Below are 22,255 nucleotides of genomic sequence, written 5' to 3' on the forward strand. Positions count from 1 at the left end.
GTTTCCTTATCGTGACCAGAACACAAATTGACCCAGTCAATATGAGGATAATTGAAGTCCCCCATGATTACAACCCTGTCCCTCCTTGTCACCTCCCTGATCTGTTTCCTCATTTCAAGGTCCCCATCCGATTTCTGGTCTGGAGGACAATAGCACGCCCCCAGTATTACATCGCTGCACAAGCCTGGTAATTTAACCCACAGAGATTCTACGGTGGAGTCAGACCCACCTTCAATCTCTACTTTGCTGGATTCTATCCCTTCCTTAACATAAACGGCCACCCCACCTCCAACACGCCCCTGCCTGTCCCTCCTGTAGAGTTTATAGCCCGGGATTGCGGTATCCCACTGATTGTCCACATTCCACCAGGTTTCCGTTATGCCCACTATGTCAATGTTTTCCCTTGTCACCAGACATTCCAGTTCTCCCACCTTTGCTCGTAGACTTCGGGCATTCGCATAAAAGCATGCACATTGGAAGTGCATCTCAGTTCCTGCAGCCCCGTTAGCAACACGATCCTGGGGATTGTGTCGCTGCTTCCCCCCGCCCCCGTCCCCACCAAGATGTACTGCAGTTCAAACTCTCCCTGTCAGTTTGAAAACCGCTGCCATAACCTATTCAGAGACTTCAGTTCTGGCTTTGGATTTAAGTGCAGTTTGAACTGCTTGACAAGTTTCTGGTGCTGCAAATTCAAAAATGCTATACAGGCCCATAAGGATTTTAGTGGTCATATGTCACCAGTGACAAAGGCAAATAAAATATCCAGTGTTTTGATTTTCATTGGCTAAAACAATCTATATTTATACATTTATTTATACATCTATTTATTTATACATTTATAATGTTCCTCATCCTTTTTTTCCCTTTTGGTAGAACAGAACCACCAGGTAGCAGAGTTGAGAACTACCAGATCAAACAGAGATCCCAAACAACAACAAAAAATATTCATTAATAATAAGTTTAGGATGCAGAGCCATACCATACTCTTACCCGTACATACTCATGTATATAAAGTTGAAAAACTTTATGCCTTAAAATTGACCCTGAAAATATGGTTTGATTTATACATGGGTCAATACAGTATAAAGCTTCTAGGAGCAGCTGCTCGGTGAGGTGGGGGTGGGACTGGGCTGAGAAGCAGGACGTGGGGAGCTGGGGGGGAAAAGGAGCTATTTTAATTGCCATTAATTGTTTTGAGGCAGCAACAGAAAGCAAACCAAAAACGCAACCATTTTATCTTCTCCTCCGAACAGGAAGAGAAATGAAGGCACTTATGGGAATTGTAGTCTCATGAGGGCTGCTGCAATGGAAGTGCAGCACTGTACTCCACACAAAGCCTACAACTCCCATAAGAAACTTTATCCCCCTTCCTGCTTGGTAAAGGAGATATAATGGTTGTTTGTTTTTGCTGCTGCCTCAGAACAATTCCTGGTATATCATGCCAAAGAATTTCACATACCCCTAGTTTTACCCCTCCCCCAACTTATCATAGAAAATTCCATGATTTTTGGCTCAAAACCTGCCCTCATCTGTGAGATCAACTTATACTTGAGTATCTATGATATTTAAGCTTTCGTGTAAGCAAAATTATTTTAAAGAGGTAGTTAATAAGTATTGATTCATAATTCTAGTCAGAGCCCCTGGAATACCTCAGAAACATTTATGTAGAATGAATTCTCTTCTTTTTAGACCCTAGCACTTTTGGAAGAAGAGGAAGACATCAATCAAATCACTGATTATTTTTCTTATGAGCATTTCTATGTCATTTATTGCAAATTCTGGGAACTAGACACTGACCATGACCTCTACATCAATCAGAAAGATCTGGCTAGATACAATGATCAAGGTAGGAGCAATATGACTACTGCTTGCTAGTAATAATAATACAGTGTATAAATACTTGGGGGGAATCAGAATTCATACAAACAGTGTGTTAGTGCAGCACAGCTGAGCTGTGGAGTTGAGCTGTGGAGCTATGGAGTGGTGATAAGAACTGGATTAGCTGCACTAATAGGTGCTTCTTTTCCACTACCAGGGATTGGCAAAGCACTGGTGTAAAGAAGATGAGTGTCAAACCGTTTCACTGCTGCTCAAATCCCATCTTTTAAGCCTATGATCTGCTGTGCAGTGGCTCCTTTGCATCAAGTTGTAAACATATATATGCAAAAGTACCAACAAGAAAAACATCTTTATATTTGGGTAGGGCGCTCTATGTATGAGAAGTTGCAGATTTCTGCTTCTTCATGCTTACTCTCTAAGGGCCAAATCATGTACAATTTTCCAGCCCTGATGTAACTGTGCCAGTGGGGTGGTGTGCTGCATCCTGTGGTCAGAGAGTAACAAAGTAAGGGAACATTTGTTCCCTCACCTAGGGACTGCATTGCAGCTGCATTGGCACTGGAAAGTTGGATAGGATGGGGCCCTAAGGCTGCAATCCTAACCCACTTTCCAGGGCTGACATAAGGGCAATGCAACTCCAAGGTAAGGGAACAAACATTGCCTTACCTTGAGGAGGCCTCCATGACTGCCTCCCAACTGCAGGATGCAGCACATGCCCCACTGGCACAGCTATGCCAGTGCTGGAAAGTAGGTTAGGATTGCGCCCTTACAGCACAATCCTGAGTGCTCTCTGGGCTGGCACAAGTCCCTTGGAGCATGCAACCACTCTGCAGTACAAACTGGAATAGAGATTGTGTTTTCCTGTTCAGACCACAACTACTGCAGATACTAAAGTAACTTCAGTCAATAACAACTCAAAACCATATATTATGTGGTAACCTTTCAGACAGAAGATGTGTGAAAGTTAGGAATAAAATTCAAAAGCTTCTTCACTATCCCTTCTAAAAATATATCTTGGCCTAAGTCTGCAGCTGATTGAAGCATTTAGGTTTTTGCGCTTTTAATATTTATTTTATTTGTACCCTAGTTTTTCTGCATTTAACCATTGAATTCCTGCTGCTTTAATATATTCTTACATAATATTTCTGTGCATTTTAGAGGATCCTGAGGAAGCAACAGAATGACTAGGTTGAAGGTGTTCAAAATCAAGCCATTGGGTGGAAAAAAATTAGATAAATTGTGTATAATTGGATAGTCATTTTCTTCTTGGGTTTTGCACAACCTCAAAATCCACTTTACATATGAATATGCACTGATATCATTTTTGCATAGGAAAAAGCAGCAGTTGTTCAAACTGTAGCATTCAGAGAGTCAAGAATCTAAACTATTCCTAATTTCTGTTTCTTCATCTACAGCTCTGTCAAACAGGATTATAGAAAGAATATTCACTGGAGCTGTTCTTCGGTAAGGAAGTGGGGAAAAAACTAAGAGTGAAGAAATATATTTCCAGAGGGAAGAACAAAAATGGGGCCCAGAAAAACCAGTGCAGAATGGCATTCATCTGCTTCCTTATCTAAGGCCCCCGATCCTATCCTCTACCAGGGCCTAAGGGTAAAGGGGGTAATTTGTACCTGGGCCCAGAGTCAGAAGGGGGGCCCAGGAGCCAAAGGAGGGGGCCTAGAAATTTCCTAGGATCTTACTTTTCCAATCTCACCCAGAATCACTGCCCATGTGGGATGGTGAGGGCATTACCGTGGACACATGGCAGTGACTACTGCCACAAGCCATACACACCAGGCCCAGGAATGCATACATTCCTTAACAGTGTCACATCTGGGAGAAGACTGACCTGCTACAGTAGCTCTTTGGCGTGTGGATCTGCTAACCATGAAGAACTGTAGAGGAGCTCAGCGACACAGCTGTGTGACTTCAGCTGCTGCAGAAGTCAGTTTTGGTGTACACAGAACACTTTCCATTCTTGTATAAGCCTAAATACAAATCTCCTGCAATGATTTTCTATATTTGAAAGACTTTAGAGAGACTTAGGAGTGTGTTTGGTTTTCCGTATTACTATATTTAGCTGCCAACATTGCACAGGCAGGTAGACCTGAGCTCTGCATTGGGAAGACTGGTAGACCTGGGCTCCAAAGACTATTCCAGCTGTTGCCACTTTCCCCTTTCCTGGTTTGCTCCCATTCTGCCCACCCTATTGGCACCTCTCACTCTATTTCACCCCATGCACCCCCTGATAAAAGGCCCTCTCAGAGGCCCTGTCCCCTACCATTAACTGACAGAGTGTACGCTGCTTCCAGTGATAGTGGAAGGATCAGGAGCTCTATCAGACATACAAAAAATATGTACTTCTGCCTATGTAGACCTATAGAACTGATGTAGGTCCAAGTAGAGAAAAAGGGTGGGGCAGTCTGTCCATATTTCCTGGTGCTAGTAAGTCAGCGCAGCGAGTGGGAGGGAGGTGCGGGTGGGTGGAATGGGGCAGGGAGGGGAGGAATGGGGAGGAGATTGGAGTGGGGGAAGAGGGTGAATCGAGACTGGAAAGGTGGCAATATCAGCAGCACCAGTGTCATCAATATCCTATCCCCCTTCCAAGCTTCACTCTACCTTCCTGGCACCCCTCAGTTTTGTGCCAACTAAATTGCTGGCACAGGTCTGAATAGACCCATGCAAACAATGGAAGCTTACTCCCAACAAGGGGTAAAAAATGTACCCGTACCCAGAGGAGACCTCTAGGACTACCCCCCCCCCAATAAGATGCAGCATGTGCTCTGGTGGCATAGCTATATTGACAGAGGAGTATTTGTTAGAATTGGGTCATGAATCTTTGAATTGTATTCCAGCATCTAAAATAATTACACACACACTCACCCTCACTTGAACTTTGAGTGAATTTTTGAAATCTTTGATTATATTTATTTGCAAGATCTTTAGGATTTCATTACACGTTCCTTGTGCATTTCAGAGGAATTCAATTACACCAAGAGAATCAGATGAGCTATGCAGACTTTGTATGGTTTTTGATATCTGAAGAAGATAAAAGGAGTCCTACAAGGTAGGGGGAGTAAAGGTGCATGTAACAAACTACATGTATTTCAGGTAGTTATATACACAGTGTGTTATCCAGAAACTATGGGCTTTTGCTCTAGCAGAACTGAATGCATGATGCACAATTTGCCTTTGCAATTCCTTGAAACTGTGGTTCTCAAACTTTGTGCACCAGGACCCACTTTTCAGAATGACAATCTGTCTGGGACCCACCAAAAGTGATGTCATTAACTTGAAAGTGGTATCATGACCAGAAGTGGCATCATTAAGCAGGAAGTGCTTTCCTAGATATGTGAGCTATAAATTATTAAATAAATTAAAATAAACAATTATAAATAATAAAGTAAAACAAGTAAGTAAGTGGAGATGATATGAGGAAGCCAGTCCTGTTCCATCAAGTGAATTCTCTCTGTAGCCTGCCTACAATAAACTCAACCCCCCTCCCTCCCCCCCAAAAAAATCAGTATGATTTTTATCCCTGCCCAGTGCCCAATTCAATTTAAATTCTTATATTTAAACAGTTCAATGTGATTTGGGACAAAATCAGTTTTAAATTCAACATGTTTTTATTTGTGCTAGATGGAGATTCAAAGCTTCAAATACCGTTGAAACCCCAGAGTGATGAAGCGAAGAAATGAGGCTCCACTGGTGGGAGGGGGGAGAGGAGTTTGGAAAAGACAGCAACCCTTTCCAATAAAGTAGTGGCTCTAAAACAACTGAAACTGGAACTCACTTTTTAAAATGGCAAACTATTAGGACCCACCTAGCTTTGAAAGCTTTGGTGAAATTTAAAAAGTTTCACCAGCTGAAGTCTCTGTTTTTATCAGAAGGGTCTGCTTTTTGGAGCATTTGTTGAGATCCACATTCATCAAATCAGAACCATTCTGATAGCCATGCATTCTCTATTGCCTGACATTCAATACGAGCCAAGACATGGTTGCTTACCTATGAGTAAACACAAACAAGTAGCCTAGTTTTGCTTTCTATAGGCCTCGATGCCTCTGCATGTTCATAGGTTTTTGTTTCTTTCCATTTTCCTTTTTTATCTGTCACCCACTTTAGTTCATAAGGCTATTTTTAATTTGGGGTTATCATCTCTCTCCAGTTGGCATAGTGTGGAGGCCAAGATTGGAGTCTGAGTAGGATGGACATGAAGTGTACCAAAGATGGCCTGCAAACCACTGTGATTGGGAAACTGCCATTTTGAAGCAACAGTTTTTTTTAATCTTTGCAGAAAGAAAACTGGGCAAAGTTACTGAGTTTGAAAAGAAGTCAGAAAGGCAGGCTCTGCTATTAACATAGCTAAAACCTGGCAGTACACAATATCAGAGAAAGGCCCATTAGTTAAAACCTTAGCTTGTTTAAGAAGGATGAGACAGGCATACCCTCACATAAGAACGTTCTACAGGTAGACACTCACAAAGACCATTTGGAATGGATAGGAAAAGTGCCCTCATTGAAACATTCACAATGTTGGCACTAGCCCAATCAGCTGCTTCAGCAGGAACATAGTCATGTGTCATTTAAAGTTCTATGACAGAAGACATTGTTTGAATTGCTAAACAGCTGTCAAAAATATACTTCAAGTGCCATCTTAGAGGCCAAACTGTATGTTATATTAAAAATACAGTGGAACCTGATATACTTGATTTTTAGTTTCTAAACAACAGCCAAGTAACTACAGCCTGAACTGGGATTCTAAAGGGGGTAGGAGTGGGGTGGGAGAGTGGATTTAATGGTGTGCCCCTGCCTCAGTGCCAAATGTAGATTAGATAGCATTCTTTGCCCCATTGCTAAAACTTTATTTCATATTTGAGTGTGTACCTTGCTGTTTTGAATTTTGGGTTTTATTGTACTTTTGCCTGCTAACTACAACAATCTCTTTCATAAGGAGTCTTTCCTTAGGACCTTGTATTGACGGACACTTTTGGAATAGGATATAGTTTGATCTACTGAACAACTGAAGGCATTTTCTGCCTCAGCTCATGCTATGAATTTCTAGATACCGCTTTCCAATGCAAGCCATTATACGGAAAGCAGTCGAGACAAAGCTTCACTGTGTGACAGAAAACCATTCCAATAAGGGTTCTTTGTTAGAAAGCATTGCTTGTCCCAACACTATGACAAACAAATCTGACTCACTTTTTTCCCCCTAGTATTGAATACTGGTTCCGATGCATGGACTTGGATGGTGATGGTATGCTTTCCATGTATGAACTGGAGTATTTTTATGAGGAACAGTGTGAGAGGATGGAATCCATGGGCATTGAGCCATTGCCATTCCATGATTTACTGTGCCAAATGCTTGATCTAGTAAAGCCAGAATGTGATGGTAAGACCCATTTACACAAAGCTTCTTCTACACTACTGACCAGTTCTTCAAGTAAAATTACATGAATATGTGCTTTATCTTTGTGCTACTTTTAAAGAGGAGTTGTGTTTTGTCTCCATCACTTCAGTTTTTTGTGTTCATGGCAACTGATTCATAGGACCAATTATCACTTGCGCATTTAACAGGAAAAAAACACATGTACAGTATCCATGGGGATCCGTTCCAGGATTTGTTCCTAGGTATCTGTTCCAGGATCCCACATGGATTCAGAAACCTGCAAATAAGGTAATGCAGTGGTTCCCAAACTGTGGGTTGGGACCTGATTTTTTTTTGTGTCCCATAGCAGCTAAGCAGCATCTCCTGTGAAAACACATGTGATGGAAGAATCAGATAATTAACTGCCTCAAGTTCTGAGGCTTTTCGAAAATCAGAATTGCCCTACAAAGAGCTCCTAAAGTTTGCAAGCATGTGTAAATATAGAGAGATAAATGTTGGAATATCTTTTTTCTGGTTATTATTACGTGTAAATAAAAAAAAATTAGAAAAAAAATATTTTTACTTAAGTCTTGTAAACCTAGGTGGTTCCTAGTAGAGTGTCATTTTAAAAAATAGGTTCAGGGCTAAAAGCTTTGGGAACCACTGAGCTAATCCATGAGTTGTGGCCATCATAGAACCTGCGGACGCAACCAAAAGTGCCTTTCTGTTGCATCCAGAGGTATTGTGAGGTGCGGCCACTTATGGCCTTCCCCCGCCTCAGAAGTCTTGCCAGAGCCCGGCAAAACCAGAAGGTTTTGTCAGACCTGTTTTAGAAGGTTCTGTCAGACCTTCTGTTTTAGAAGGTTCTGTCAGACCTTCTGAGGTGTGGGGAAGCTGAGTATGACCTCATTGTGCCTCAGAATGCCTCCTGACACAATTGGAAGGCGCTTTTGGTCACCTGGGAGGTAAGGTGAGGCCCTCCAGCATGGGTTCAGAACCTGCACTGAGTCAACTCCACTGGTTCCAAATCAGTGGATAAAGATGGCCCATCTGTATCCAGATGACTTAGAGCTAAGTGGTCTTTGCCAACTTCATAATCTTTACACCTGCAGCCACTTCGATTATTATTATTTTTTTAATCTTAAAAACTGTAGATATTGGCTCCCACCATCCCAAACCAACTTTTCTCTTTGCCTTGTAGCCAACTGGGCTGCTCCAGTTTCTCATATTTAAAAAAACAAACAAAAAACAAAACTGCTTTGCAGTGATACATACAGTACAGCAGAGCATTTAAGCATTAAGTAGGCATGAATGGTTACCAAGTCTCCTTGTGTGGTGAAGTGATCAGTAGGTCACTGATGACAGACCTGAATTGCAAGGACGTGGAAGAACCTGCCCATACAGGCACTTGAGAGATTTCAAAATGCTAATTTTTTAAAAAAAAATTACTAATTTGAATCACCCCCACCCATCTCCTGCTCTCAAGGACCAGCCTTGTAAATACACTAAGGATGAAGTCCTTTAGTTTCTGTCAGCGGTTCTGTCAGAGCCTATGCATGTTACCACCCCACTCAGTGCAACGGCATTGTAAAATTTCAGATTCAAGTGCTCCTTAACAGCCAAGGCTCATCTAATTTGCTTAGAGAACTTGGAATTTTGCATGCCATTTTTGATTGCACAAGTCTCAAGAACATGGAAAGAGTCCTTGGTAAACACTGACATCACTGATACAAAGTGTTTTGAAAGCAGCTCCTATAAAAAGGTCTGCATTTTCCCTGTCCTTAAATAGTAGTGAACAAATGACATGTGAGCCAGAGGCTCAGTTGTGCCCAAGCTGAGAACTACTCATCGATAACATGTGCTGGTTCTGCAGGAAGGGTAACGTTGCGAGACTTGAAGAAATGCAGAATGGCTCATGTATTTTACAACACGTTCTTTAACCTGGAGAAGTACCTTGACAATGAACAACGGGATCCCTTTGCTGTGCAAAAGGTACAACACAATTGTGTTTACAAATGATTGCTCTGAAGCAGTGGTTCTCAAACTTTGAGGGAGCTTTACTCCCTTAGTAAGTTCTTGCAGGGGAGGGGCTAGGGCAGCAATGTGATCCCCAGGATCACGTCGCTAAGGGGGGCAAGGGGGAGTGCTTTGTACTTACTTTCAGAAGGCAGGGCTGCAGCAGGTTACAGGAGGTGCGGGGAGCCGTGCACAGCGCTCCCCGAAGCTTGGAACATTTGCTAAAAGTGGGCTCAAAGCACCTCCTGCAAAACAGAAGTGCTTAAAGTGTAACCCACCAGTTTGAGAACCACTGCTCTGAAGGAAAGTGGAGTTTTATAGTGAAAGGAGAAGAGGTAAAAGCCTTTAGTGGAACTCCCCTGAACTTTCTAGTGAAAGGTTACAAATTACTTCTGCAGACCTAATAAAGGACATGTATCGTATTTTTTGCTCCATAAGACGCACTTTTTCCCCCCAAAAAAGTGGGGGGGAAAGTGTGTGCGTCTTATGGAGCGAATACTGCAAAAAAAAAACAAACTCCGCCCCCAGCCCCGTCCCCTGCCCACTCTGCTCTGCTTCCCAGGAAAGTGTGGGTGGGATGGCAGTCTTGCTGAGCAAGCCCGCGTGTCTACTCAGAAGTAAGTCTCAGAGTCACTGGGGCTCACTCCCAGGAAAGCGTGGGTGGGGTGGCAGTCTTGCCGAGCAAGCCCCTAGTGCAGGGGTGCTCATTATGTCGATCCTCGAGCTACCAGTTGATCTCCAGGCGAAATGAGTCAATCGCAGGCTTCTCTCCCGTCCACGCATCCCTAGGAGTGAGCCCCTGGCAGGCTTGTGAGCCCAGGGAGTGAGCCCAGGGAGCGAGCACCTGACGGGCTCCTCCCTGGGAGAGGAGCCGCGGGCAGGCTTTTTCCCCCATCCACGACTCTACTGGGGCTGACTTACCTTTCCCCTGTTTTTGCACTGGTATGTATGGAGATCTGCGCCCCCCCCCCCCACTTCCATCTGTTGGTTCTGTGTGCAAGGGGTTTTGCACTGGTCTTGCTCTGATGTCTATACAGAGATCTTCCCTCCCCCACACCTTTCCCCTGCTTTTGCACTGGTATGTATGGAGATCTGCCCCCCCCCCCACTTCCATCTGTTGGTTCTGTGTGCAAGGGGTTTTGCACTGGTCTTGCTCTGATGTCTATACAGAGATCTTCCCTCCCCCACACCTTTCCCCTGCTTTTGCACTGGTATGTATGGAGATCTGCCCCCCCCCCCACTTCCATCTGTTGGTTCTGTGTGCAAGGGGTTTTGCGCTGGTCTTGCTCTGATGTCTATACAGAGATCTTCCCTCCCCCACACCTTTCCCCTGTTTTTGCACTGGTCTGTATAGAGATCTGCTCCCCCCCCCCTTGTATTGGAATCGAGGAAGATCTGGTGAGGAGGTAGATGTGGTGTCAGCAGTGGCCCCTTTAAGGGTAAGGCCTGGGCATCCAGCAGTGTGTGCTGCACAGCTGCAGCCACTGGAAGGCAATAGGGCCCTCCGGGATATAAGGAGTACCAGAGGCAGAAAGGGTTTGTGGGTTTTGAAGGAGTGCAGGTTGGAGGTAGGAGTGGAGACTGACTGGGTTTATTGAATTTGGAATCTGACTGTGGATTGTGACTGGACTTGGATACCCTGATGGATTTAACTGACCTACCTGGAACCTGACCTTGGACTGTAATTTGGCTTAGTGGCTCTGAACTCTGATTTGGTAACTCTGATTGATGGGACTGATTTACTTGGCATCTGTGGACTGAAACTGGACTCACTTTTGCTTGCTGCACTGGTGAGTTGCACAAGGGGGACTGAGCAGCCTTAAGCGGGCACGAGGCCCAGTGGATTGGAATTTGGCAGAACATCATTGTAGCAGAAAGATAATGTGATCCCCTATTTGTGTGCACCTGCTTTTGTGAGCTTCATAAATTCTGACTCTAGCAATGATGAGTTCTTGGGGTTTCCAGAAAACTAGAGTACTCAAACCTTTAAGTCTCTCCATTTGTTAATGACAGTGATAATGGTTCTTAATGCCACTGTTGACTGCTGTTCACTTTACATGGTTCAAATGTTATTCTGTTATAGTTTATTAAATATTTTATTACACTATTTGGTTCAGAATATTTTTTTCCCTTGTTTTCCTCCTCTAAAAACTAGGTGCTTCTTATGGTCAGGTGCGTCTTATGGAGCGAAAAATACGGTATTTTCTTAAATGTATGATTCAGAACACACAGGGTGAAGGAGAGAGATTAAATGAGGGCATTGGTATTTATTGATACTAAGACAGTTACAATGTATAACACTGTATTGTTGTTTTTTAATTTAATTTTGTTGCCTTCATAAAATTTTGTTTAGGATGTTGAGAATGACAGCCCTGAACCCTCTGACTGGGACAGATATGCTGCTGAGGAGTATGAAATTCTTGTTGCAGAAGAGTCTGGCAATGAACAATTACAGGAAGGGTAAATATTATACCTGCCAACCCTGGATTATTATTGTTGTTCCCAAAGACCTCAACACTTATTTCTAGAGATAGAAGTATTTTTGAAACAAGATCAAGAAAATAAACATTTTAAAACTCACAGCCCAAACCTATGCGGACTCCCTCAGAAAGTCCACCCATTAGGACTTATTTTCAAGTCAAGTTAAAGGGGCAGAGACTTGTGACTCGACTTGAGTCAAGCTGTGCTGGATTTGCCTATCTCTGCCCAATGGCGGTGCACCTTCTGTGCTGGTGCTGACTGCCATAAAGCAGTTGGCACCAGTTGCAAAAGGCACTTGGTCAGTGCACCACTTAGTGTGCTGCTGGCAGCATCAGCGGGAAGGCCTGTGCCTTCCTGCTGCCTGCTCCAGTGCTTCTCCTGTCACTTGTCAAACTAAGGTAAGTCAGCAGGAGAAGTGGGAGAGGTGGAACAGAAGTGGGGCAAGGTGAAGATGGGAGGGAAATGGGCAGATTGGGCCCAGGAGGGGGCAAGATCAACAGTGCCTGCGCCACTGATATCCTGTCCTCCTTCGTGGACCAATCCCATGGCACAGGTCCACGCAGATCTACACCAGCTACGTATCTTGTGCAAGTCTGAGTAGACCCCTCCACACTGCAGAGGCTTATCCCTGGGTAAGGGAACAAATGTTTCCTTACCAAGAGGAGACCTCTTGAACTGCCCCATAGGACAAATCGGTCACCATTTTGGTACCACTGCATCAGTGAGGGAGGTAATGGACAGAATTGGGCTGTCTGAAACATTATTAATAAACTATTTACATCCTGCTCTTCTCCCTAAAGGGACCCAATTAACAATAAGAGAGTGACAAGTTACTAAACAAAAGAGCATAAAATATAATAAAATGACAATGATTAAAAGCACAGGGAGACAGTGTCTGAACCAGACTTTTGGTGACAAATTTTCATGTGCTGCAGCCCACTTTATCAGATACATGGGCAGCCTTATCCTAGTTAGGATCAGGCCAGTGCGCGGTGGCATTTATAACAGTGGAATGGTGTTCTGCTGTTGTAAAAAGGCTGCCAATGGCATACACAGTGCTTCATTGGTGACCATTTTGCGTGTGCTGTCGTATAAGGTGGCAGTGCTGCAGCCTCACTGCCAGAGCCCACTATGTCCATCGAAGGGGCAGGGAGAAGACAGAATGAAGTGGGGTTGGGCAGATTGGGGCTTTGGAAAGTATGTCATGGGCAACTGATGGGTAGTAGCAGTGCAGCCTTTTCTACTAATATCCTGATCACCATTCACCCTCACCCCACCCTACCCCCTTGGGACTGCTTGGACTTGCACAAGCAAAATAGCTGATGCAGATCTTAATGGACCCATTGGAGACTGTCACAGTGTTTGCACTTGCATCCGGGCCTACAAATCCGTACTCAACTCTATTGGCTTCTACTTTGACCAGTCAATGCAAACCCATGGTCTGCTTGCTATCTGTACAAGCTCACTACTTCATATACAACCAATATCAGGTTCATAGAGGCAATCCAAGCCCCACTTTCACACAATTCACTAATGTAGACTTGTAAACTTAAAGAAGTTTGTTAGTCAAACACACAAGATATTTTAAAACAATCCCTGTACCTTAACATAAGGCAAGTACAAGAACGTTTTCAATCAGTAAAACATAATATGCCAAGGCAGCCAAGAAAACAACTAATAACATCTAAATATCTAAAGTTGCCTTCTTACTGTACGCTCCATCCACTGGCCTCCAAGCTGCAAGGCTAACTAAATCTGAATGACTTTAGGCACAATCCTAACCCCTTATGTCAGTGGAAAGCACTGACATAAGGGCAATGCAGCTCTGAGATAAGGGAACAAACACTCCCTTATTTGAGGAGGCCTCTGTGAGTGACACCCAACTGCAGGATGCAGCACATGTCCCATTGGCACCACTATGCCAGTGCTGGCAAGCACTGACATAGGGGTTAGGATTGCGCCCTTTGACTTCCTTCTCTACCATGACTCCCTAACTCAAATACAGGTGTGCGCCACTTTGCGACATTCTGGCTTATGCAGGGATCACATAACCAACGACCACATGTGGTCACGTGGTAATTGGGGGTGCACACCTGAGGTTTGTCTGAGCCTCCCAGAGGCAGCACATGTTCACGTGCTGCCTCTGCAAGGCTCAGACTGAGGGAAATCACATCTCTTGCGCAATTTCTAGTTTCCTCCATGAAACCAGAAGTCATGCAAGGGACGCTATTTCTCTCAGTCTGAGCTCCACAGAGGCAGCAAGTGGATGCACGCTGCCTCTGAGAAGCTCAGTCGAGGGGAGCAGAGCATCCCCTTCCCTGCGGAGGGTACAGATTGCATCAAGCACCACTTGACGACAGAGATCATGGTCACAAACCCTGTCGTTAAGTGACTCACGACTGTACTCTTCTCCTCCTACCAACACCTGTAATCAACTCCACATTAGAACCTACCGTATATATTTGTGTATAAGTAAAAAAATTCTTGTCTTAAAATTGCCCCTAAAAACCTGAGTTGACTTATGCACGGGTCAATACAGTAAATGAAGCAGGAGCTTCTGGAAAGCTTAGCAGCTTTCTAGTGAAATGGGAGTGGGTGGGACTGGGCTGAGAAGCAGGACACAGGGGGTGGAGAAAAAAGGAGTAATTTACTTACCAGTAATTACGGTATTCAGAGGCAGGCAGTTTAGCTTCTTCTCCAAACAGGAGAAGAAGTGAAGACACTTATGGGAATTGTAGTCTATATGAGGGTTGCTGCTATGGAGGTGCAGCACCGTACTTCTCCCAGAGCCTATGAAGGTCCCATAAGCATCTTCATCTCCCTTCCTGTTTGGAGAAGAAGGTAAAATGCCCCCTTTTTTCTCTTGCCTCAGAACAATTCCTGGTAAGTCATTTCAAAGAATTTAATGCCTCCCTCAGTTTAACCCCCATCCTGGTGAAAAGCGTGGCAGAGCTCAAGGCTCCCATTGAAATCAAGCAAGCCTCTTTCTCTTTAGCAGACCCTGCTGCAGCCTCCTTCCATTTTGCAAATGTTTGGCAAAGGTTTGGGTTTTAAAACCCCAGGATGCAATCCTCATTTCCATCTGAAATTTTTTATTTATCTCTCCATCCCCTGCTTGGTCTCCTACTTGCCTGCAGGATGTGAAGCCTGTGCTGGTGCTGCTGCACCTTGCTGGCAGCATTGAGTTAAGACTGGGCCCTAAGTGTTTTTATATCCTCACATGCCATATGTTTTACATAAATATACATACACACACACAGGTACAGAGAATGTAATTGGTTGGACCAAGTGACTATTAAAACTTATTTTATAGAAGTATGTACTTCTTGAATTATACGACTATTTGATGCCACTGTTTACAGGGTTGTGGGTTTGTTTTTGTGTGTGTGGGGGGTCTATATCTCAAATACCTACTAAGTGAGAAACACACCTTATACATTTTATGAAGTGGGCTATTGTTTGTGAAAGATTATGCCACATGTTCACTCATTAAACTGAAAAGGTTGAAAACTTAGATGTTTATAACCCAACACATAGTTGGGTAATAAACGACATGTTGGTGTATCTGTGTTCTTAATATCTTTGTTATTTTTGTGTAGATCCTTTGATGATGACTATGAAACAGATGAACTCCTATCACTACCTGAAATTGGAGAAAAGTCAGACAAATTAGTTATCTCAGACCTTTCACCGTAAAACATTGGAAATGTTTCACTAAGGTCTGTCGATATGATGTGGAAGACTCTTCAGTTCCTACATTTCAATAGTACTTTTTTCCCTTGAAGCCCCAAGCAAAATATGTATAAAATGAGATTTTTTTTAATAATTGCATAATTCTGCAGTATGGTAACATCCTGAATGGTGGTGGTGTACTTGGCAACGTGTTTGTGTAGACATGATTAGAAATGATAAAGAAACGAAGACTGCATCCCACAAAGTATTAAAAATGAAGAAACAAATTCATAGGAAAAAGAACTTAACACACTTTGAACAAATAATTTGTTTTCCTTCATTGTTGATTTCCCCTTTTATATTTAAAAACTATATTCAATGTCTTCCTTATCATGCTTCATAATTGTACAGTAACATGCATACATTTCGCACATGATACAGAAAAAAACCTGCTGCTGCTTCCACAAGTATTTCCAACTTCTTTCAGCCCTCTGCAACTATTGCAGAACACCCACCAAAAAAATATCAAATTAGTATACAGATTGAGCCTACTTATCCACAGGTTTCCATTTGCAGAGCTGGCTCAACGCAGATCCCCAGAACCGTATTGAGTCAAACTTGGCTCAACCGGAACCCTCTGAAGGCAACCTCCACTCTGCTCTGGTAATCTCTGGAGGGCTTTCTGACAGCTGTGCACATCTGCCTGTGGCCTCTGCGGAGTTCCAAATGTCTCCTAGAGGCCGAAAAACATTACTTCTGGTTTTTGACCAAAAACCAAAAGTGATGTTTTTTGGCATCTATGAGGCATTCTATGAGGCAGATGCACACGGCCTCTTGGCCTTCAGAAAGCCCTACAGTCCCCTTCAGAGGGTTTAAGGAGCTGAAAAGTGCAGATTTGCTTATTCACAGTTTCTGGTATCCGCGGGGGATCTGAGAACAGATCCCTCATGGATACTGAGGCCCAACCTGTAGTTTCAATGAGGGTGTTGCTCTCAATTTAAAAGAAATTTATTATAGGAAAGAAAGTCTTTGGTTTTCACTTCTACTTTTCATAGTAGGAACCTTCTACTTCCTTGGGGCTTTTCTGCACAGTCAAAATGAGCAAATCCCAACTACCTATTCAGCAGTTCAGAACTCCTGAAATTTCTTTACAAAGACATTGGCGCTGTATCTTATATCTACATTATCAAGCAGATGTTGCAACCAGTAATGCAGTTGTGGCAAGGTACTGCTACAATAGATAGCACTGTGCTTTCTTGCAACAAAACTATTGTTTTGTTGTATTGTTTCCTACAACTAAACTAAGCTGCATGAATACCCCCAGTGCTGGATGAGGTGGGGTGTTCAGTCTTTCAGGACTTAACAGAGCAGCAAAATTGACTAGACAAGCTGAGAAGACCACTGTGAATTTATTAGACTTCCTCCCAGCTTTGCCAGCAATCCTCAGTTCTTTAAAATTAAAAGGGCTAAATGAGGATTCCCATTTGTACAATATAAAAACAAAGTGGTATTTAAAACAAAAAACCTTTTTAAATGTTTGAAAAATGATGTAGGCATTGGCATGTCACAGTGTCATTCACGTTCCAAGTAACAGCCAATGGGTGCCCACAGAACTTGCAAAGCAGCATTCTTCAGGATCATCAAGAACCAATATAACTCTTATCTCTGGGAAGAAGCAAATCTTCCCACTGACTAAATATTGCAGTTTGAGTGCTGGAAAAATGTGACACCTCCACAACAGAAGTATATTATGGGAAGATATGCATGTTATACATGACAAATGAGAAACAATTGCACATTTATTGTGCAGAAACATATTATTTATACATCCCTTTCAAAAAATAACTTCCTCAAAGAAAACACAAAAGGAATTATTAATAATATACATTATTGTCACAAAAGGAATGAGAAAGTTGAGTGCCCCCTATGGGAACAGGGAACTAAGAAGAAATTAGAAAATCAACAGCAACTGGGAGATACAGTATGGATAAATTAGGACTGTTGGCATCCCCCAGCTAAATATAAAGAACCCCCTCTTTTGAAGTGCCTCTTTCCCCAAATAGTAGAGATAATACAGAAACACTTTCATATAGGGCTATGGACATCTGTTGTTGCTTAACAGATAGCATGTTCAACAGCAGCTGGTACCCCACTACTAAACATTTGTACTAGTATATTTGCCCCAAATGCTATTGTATGAGTTCGCTGGGCTAGTACATAATTACATTTTTAAATGTTCTGATGTAACTCAGTGTACACTTCTCTTCATTCTTAGCACACACACATTGGCAAAGCAGATTTCAGAGTAGACACCAAGGCTGCAAACATAAACACACTTACCTGGGGTAAATGCTATTGAAATAAATGAGACTTACTTCTGAGTAGATTTACATAGGATTGCGCTGTAAATTATTTTAAAACCACCAAGATTTGCATCCCATTCTTCAAAGCACTATCTTAATTCAAACCCTTTTAAGAGGAATATCATTAGCACATACTGCACTGCTTAAATGTTATGCCTCCGGATTGCTAAGGACTAAGTAAACATTAGACCTGTAAATTTACAAAGGGCCAAATCCTATCCAGCTTTCTAGCACTGATGCAGCCATGCGAACAGGACGTGTACTGCTTGCTGCAGTGTGTGTGTGTGTGTGGGGAAGAGTGCATTGTGGCTGCATTGGTGCTAGAAAGTTGGATAGGATTGGGCTAAAAAAACCTGTTAAAATCTGTTGGGCCAAAAGCTAATGATCTTCAACTGAATTGTGGAAGAATTGGGAATAATTCCTGTACTCATTTATGTGGAAAGTTCAGCTAAAAAATGCCAACATATACCAGGAACCTAATGTTTAAGTTGTTTTTATATGTACACAAAGTGTTATAAAATGTTATATCAATCCAAGGTACAGTTCATATTAACATAATCACTCATATCCATAAATCAAAACCACGCATATAAATTGCTAGTTTAAATAGTTATCAAATAACTTACAAACTTTTCAGTTTATCCATATCAAATTTGATTATAAAATTCATTTGATATCTTTAAATTGGTATTGGTGTTACTTTCATCTCCCTTAGTAAACTTTGCTCCTCTGGCCCATACCAAACACGTATCTCAAAATTTATCGTTATCAAAATATGCACCCACTTCAATCAATTTCTCACATTTTCCCTATCCATTTTGTTGTTGAAATTGATAGAGCTTTTCCACTAACTAGCAAATACTGATTTCACAGCAATTATTAAGTAAAATAGCACCCCTTATATCCTTTTAGGGTGTACCAATTTTTTTTGATCCAATGGAAATGCTCCAGGATTTAAAATGCTATTTAGGCTGTTAAGAACCTAATTTCAGTGTCAGGATCAGTCTTGAAATACATACAAGGAAACAAGAAAAGTATCTCAGCTTGTTCAAAGTACCTCGCTCACACTTCTCAATAACCCCACCAACATCCCACACACCAAAATAAGAGAGAGAAAAGCTCTCTGGCCAGAGGCTGTGACTTTCAGACAGGCCTCAGACCCAGCTGAGAAGTTAAATAGTGTCATATTGTGTTGCTCTCTGTAATGACAATTTCTCCTATTTTTAATATTGACACATTCTTTATCACATTTTTCTCCTCCAAGTGTTTCAAATGTAGGTCAGACTTGGAAATAGGAAGAATTCTAGAACTCATTAACATCAATTAAACATCAATAACAACATTAAATTAACATCAATAAAACCTTAACTCCAGAGCAGATGTTTTAAATGACAGAGGTCCAAATCTTAACCAACTTTCCAGCACTGGCATAGCTGTGCCAGTGGGATGTATGCTGCATCCTGCAGTTGGGTGGCACTCATGGAGGCCTCCTCAAAGTAAGGGCATGTTTGTACCCTTACCTCAGAGCTGCATAGCCCTTATGTCAGTGCTGGAAAGTGGGTTAGGTTTGTTCCCAGAGTTATAGAATTGAATGGAAATGCTTGCTTGGGGCAATGAAGAATGTGTTTTTCTCCTTTAATGTAGAGGGAAAATGATTATCTCCATGTAAGAATGGGTAGATAAACCTCAAGCAAACACCGCAGAGCTATTAAAGAAAATTCACTGTATGTAAGTGAAACATAGTATTAAGAAATTTATCAGTCTGATAAATGATTCAATAAGGAGAGTTATTATAAAAAGGTTGCTGTTGATTAAGTCTTTCAGAAGACAAGAATATTTTGGTTCACCTATTATCTGCACCATTTTGCCATCTAAATATACTTTATGCAGATGGATTGCCTGTATATATATGGGTTTTCCTTTTAAAAAAGGTATAAATTTGTGGTTTGAGGAGCCATGGAGTCTCCCTTACTCATATCCATCAGTTACTACAAAAATGATGTTGCTCTCCTTTTTCATGTTCCTCAATAGTTTGGATTTAATTACAAGTATTACAGTTCTCTCATATGGAACTGACATTTTATTGATACATTGGATTCCACAGCATTCATCAATTATGCATCAGTTGGTTTTCATTATTTCAGAGGCCTTCTAATTATGCATTACATATAAGACAGAATATAGTGTACGTATTTTTCTTTAGGGGAAAAGGCATGCTATAGATACCACATTTTTTTCAAACAAATTGTTTTACTTGATCCAAATTGGTTACTGGCAGGCTTCACCTGTAGTGCAGCTATGCGCTAAGGTGGGCTTTTGATTGTTACGATCTAGCTGTTGTTCAGTCTTTGGAAAACTTCAGTGCACTCCTTTTACTGTTACAATTCCAAGAAGGAATAATTATGTTTTTCAGTATCTTCCCCACCCCAGCCACCCATCATGTACTTGGGCAAAGAACTGTGATTTCTAGATAATCCAAACATTGTATCTTAAATACACAGATTCTGCTCAAAGGCCTTATAGTTCTCATACCATTTGCCCACTCACTAAAATGCTGTTCCTGCTATCATACTACTTAATACTGATCAGCTGTCATACTCCTTTAAGCTTGTGCTTCTTTAATGTAAATTTGGACAGATCATTGTTCACCAAGTTTCCATATCCTACATGTCACCAAAAACAATAGCAAAGGCCATTATGAGCATCATGACATTTCAAATCATTTTATGTAGTTGGGGAGATAACTGTAGTGAACCAGTTTATGAGAGCCCCCCCCCCCAATTAAGCTACCACTTCGGTTTGCTGTGCAGTTGACTTGGAATTTTGTGTTGGAAAGTTACTTGTAAGAAATCTTGTATTCAAACACACTAAAAATAATATTTAAAAAAATACTCATCAGGTAGAGCACAGCTAAGAGCCAGAATTATTCCCAATTTTGCAATGCACCTGCTATGCACCATTAGTACAGTTTGTGGAATTTTTTTTGGGGGGGAGGGGGAAATACTTTGCTTAATTTATAGTGAAAGTCTGTAAAGATCTTTAGCCAAAGTACAAAAGTTTCATTTTTATCTGCTCTTAATGCTGTATATTGGTTTTCTTGTCTGAAGAATATAAATAATACTACCTACCTCATAAGAAAGGGGTTAAGATAATTAAGTTCATTATCTTGTAAAAATTCCATTCAATAAAGGGCTCAAGCAATACTTTATTAGTAATGCATGTCAGTGTTTGCGTATTGGGACAAAATGTTCTTTCCACTTGTTTAAAGTGAGATGAGAGAGACATGGTTAGGAAAAAAACATGTATACTGTAATTGGTATCAAGTTTCTACTCATTGTTTGAAGATGTCCTAGTTGGCCACTTTTAATGAACTTTTCTACTTTATTTGGCCACTAAGAGGCAGTATTGTGCAAAAGACACAGCTGAGCTGAATTCCAAATGGTATCAGGTTTATTTGATGACAGTGATGATTTTTTTTTGGTAGAATTTGACATGTCTGGATTTGACATACAAGTTATTCTCAGAGAGCTCCAAGCGCACCTTGTGTTAAGCTTAAAACATATAGCCTTAAAAGACCACAAATATCGTCCACAATGCCAACATAAGTGGCACTAAGGATGTCTTTAAAAGTCACAGTATGCATATAAGTCTATGCAAAATTGAGTTTAATTAAGAGCACAAGAGCCTAAAAACTAAATTTGGAGCAATACTTGTAACTAATTTTTTTCATCTATTTTAACTTGCTTTGTTCTATTATGTGTTCAGGTTTGGAAGAATTAAGAAGTACAAAAAGTTATGAAACTTGATTGAAGCAGCTGTTCAAAGATTACTTGTACTGGGCATGGCTTTGCCTTAGCTTTTTACTTTGTATTTTCCTTTTTGCAATTAAAAATATTTTTAAAAAGGAGTGGATTGCTTTAATTTCCCCTTTGAGAAAGGGATTAATGCTGTGTATCTAGGAATAATTATAAAGAAAAGGTGTTTGAATGGAGACTAACACAATGTTAACTATATGTACTATACTTTTACATCCCAATTCTTTATGGCCTTTATGGTCCTTTACCAGAAGGTCCTTTACAACTGTTGCAAAATGTGACATGCCATCTGGAGCAGCTGGGCTGCTGCTGCAAGTGGTGATCGGTAGCTACAACCAATCAGTAGATCCTACATGTCCCTGAGCTGGCAAGTCAGAGTGGGCGGAACGGGGAGGAGATGGGGTGGAATGAAGCTTGGAAGGGGCGATATCCATGGCAACACTGCCGCCAATATCCTATCACCCTTCTAGGCCTCAGTCTGTCTTCCTGGGTCCACTTGAACTTGCACCAGCAAAATCTCCAGCATAGGTTCATGTAGACCCGTCCTGACTCTGGAGGCTTATTTCCAGGTAAGGGAACAAGTGCTCCCGGAAGAGACTTCTAAGACTGACCCCCTTGCAGGATGGAGCACACACTCCAGCAGTGCTACTGCATTGGTGGGGGAGAGAAAGATAGGGGCCTTAGTTTGAACACAGATTAGC

At 41.8% G+C, this 22,255-nt stretch overlaps 1 protein-coding gene across 4 annotated transcripts in view; it reads left to right on the forward strand.

The window, feature by feature from the left end:
- Window positions 1-21,643, forward strand: part of LOC136643605 (serine/threonine-protein phosphatase 2A regulatory subunit B'' subunit alpha-like) — a 53,422-nt gene extending 31,779 nt beyond the window's left edge. For 3 of the 4 annotated variants that reach the window (XM_066618737.1, XM_066618738.1, XM_066618739.1), the window contains exons 8-14: window positions 1,690-1,846; window positions 3,255-3,303; window positions 4,817-4,906; window positions 7,056-7,231; window positions 9,081-9,199; window positions 11,577-11,683; window positions 15,304-21,643. In XM_066618737.1, coding sequence (XP_066474834.1) covers window positions 1,690-1,846; window positions 3,255-3,303; window positions 4,817-4,906; window positions 7,056-7,231; window positions 9,081-9,199; window positions 11,577-11,683; window positions 15,304-15,400 — 795 coding nt within the window. In that variant the 3' untranslated portion in view covers window positions 15,401-21,643. The remainder of the gene's footprint in view (window positions 1-1,689; window positions 1,847-3,254; window positions 3,304-4,816; window positions 4,907-7,055; window positions 7,232-9,080; window positions 9,200-11,576; window positions 11,684-15,303) is intronic. The other variant, XM_066618740.1, reaches the window with a different exon arrangement.
- Window positions 21,644-22,255: the final 612 nt, after the last annotated feature.

This window comes from Tiliqua scincoides, chromosome 3 (genome assembly GCF_035046505.1).
Source record: "Tiliqua scincoides isolate rTilSci1 chromosome 3, rTilSci1.hap2, whole genome shotgun sequence".
NCBI classification, from domain to species: Eukaryota; Metazoa; Chordata; class Lepidosauria; order Squamata; family Scincidae; genus Tiliqua; species Tiliqua scincoides.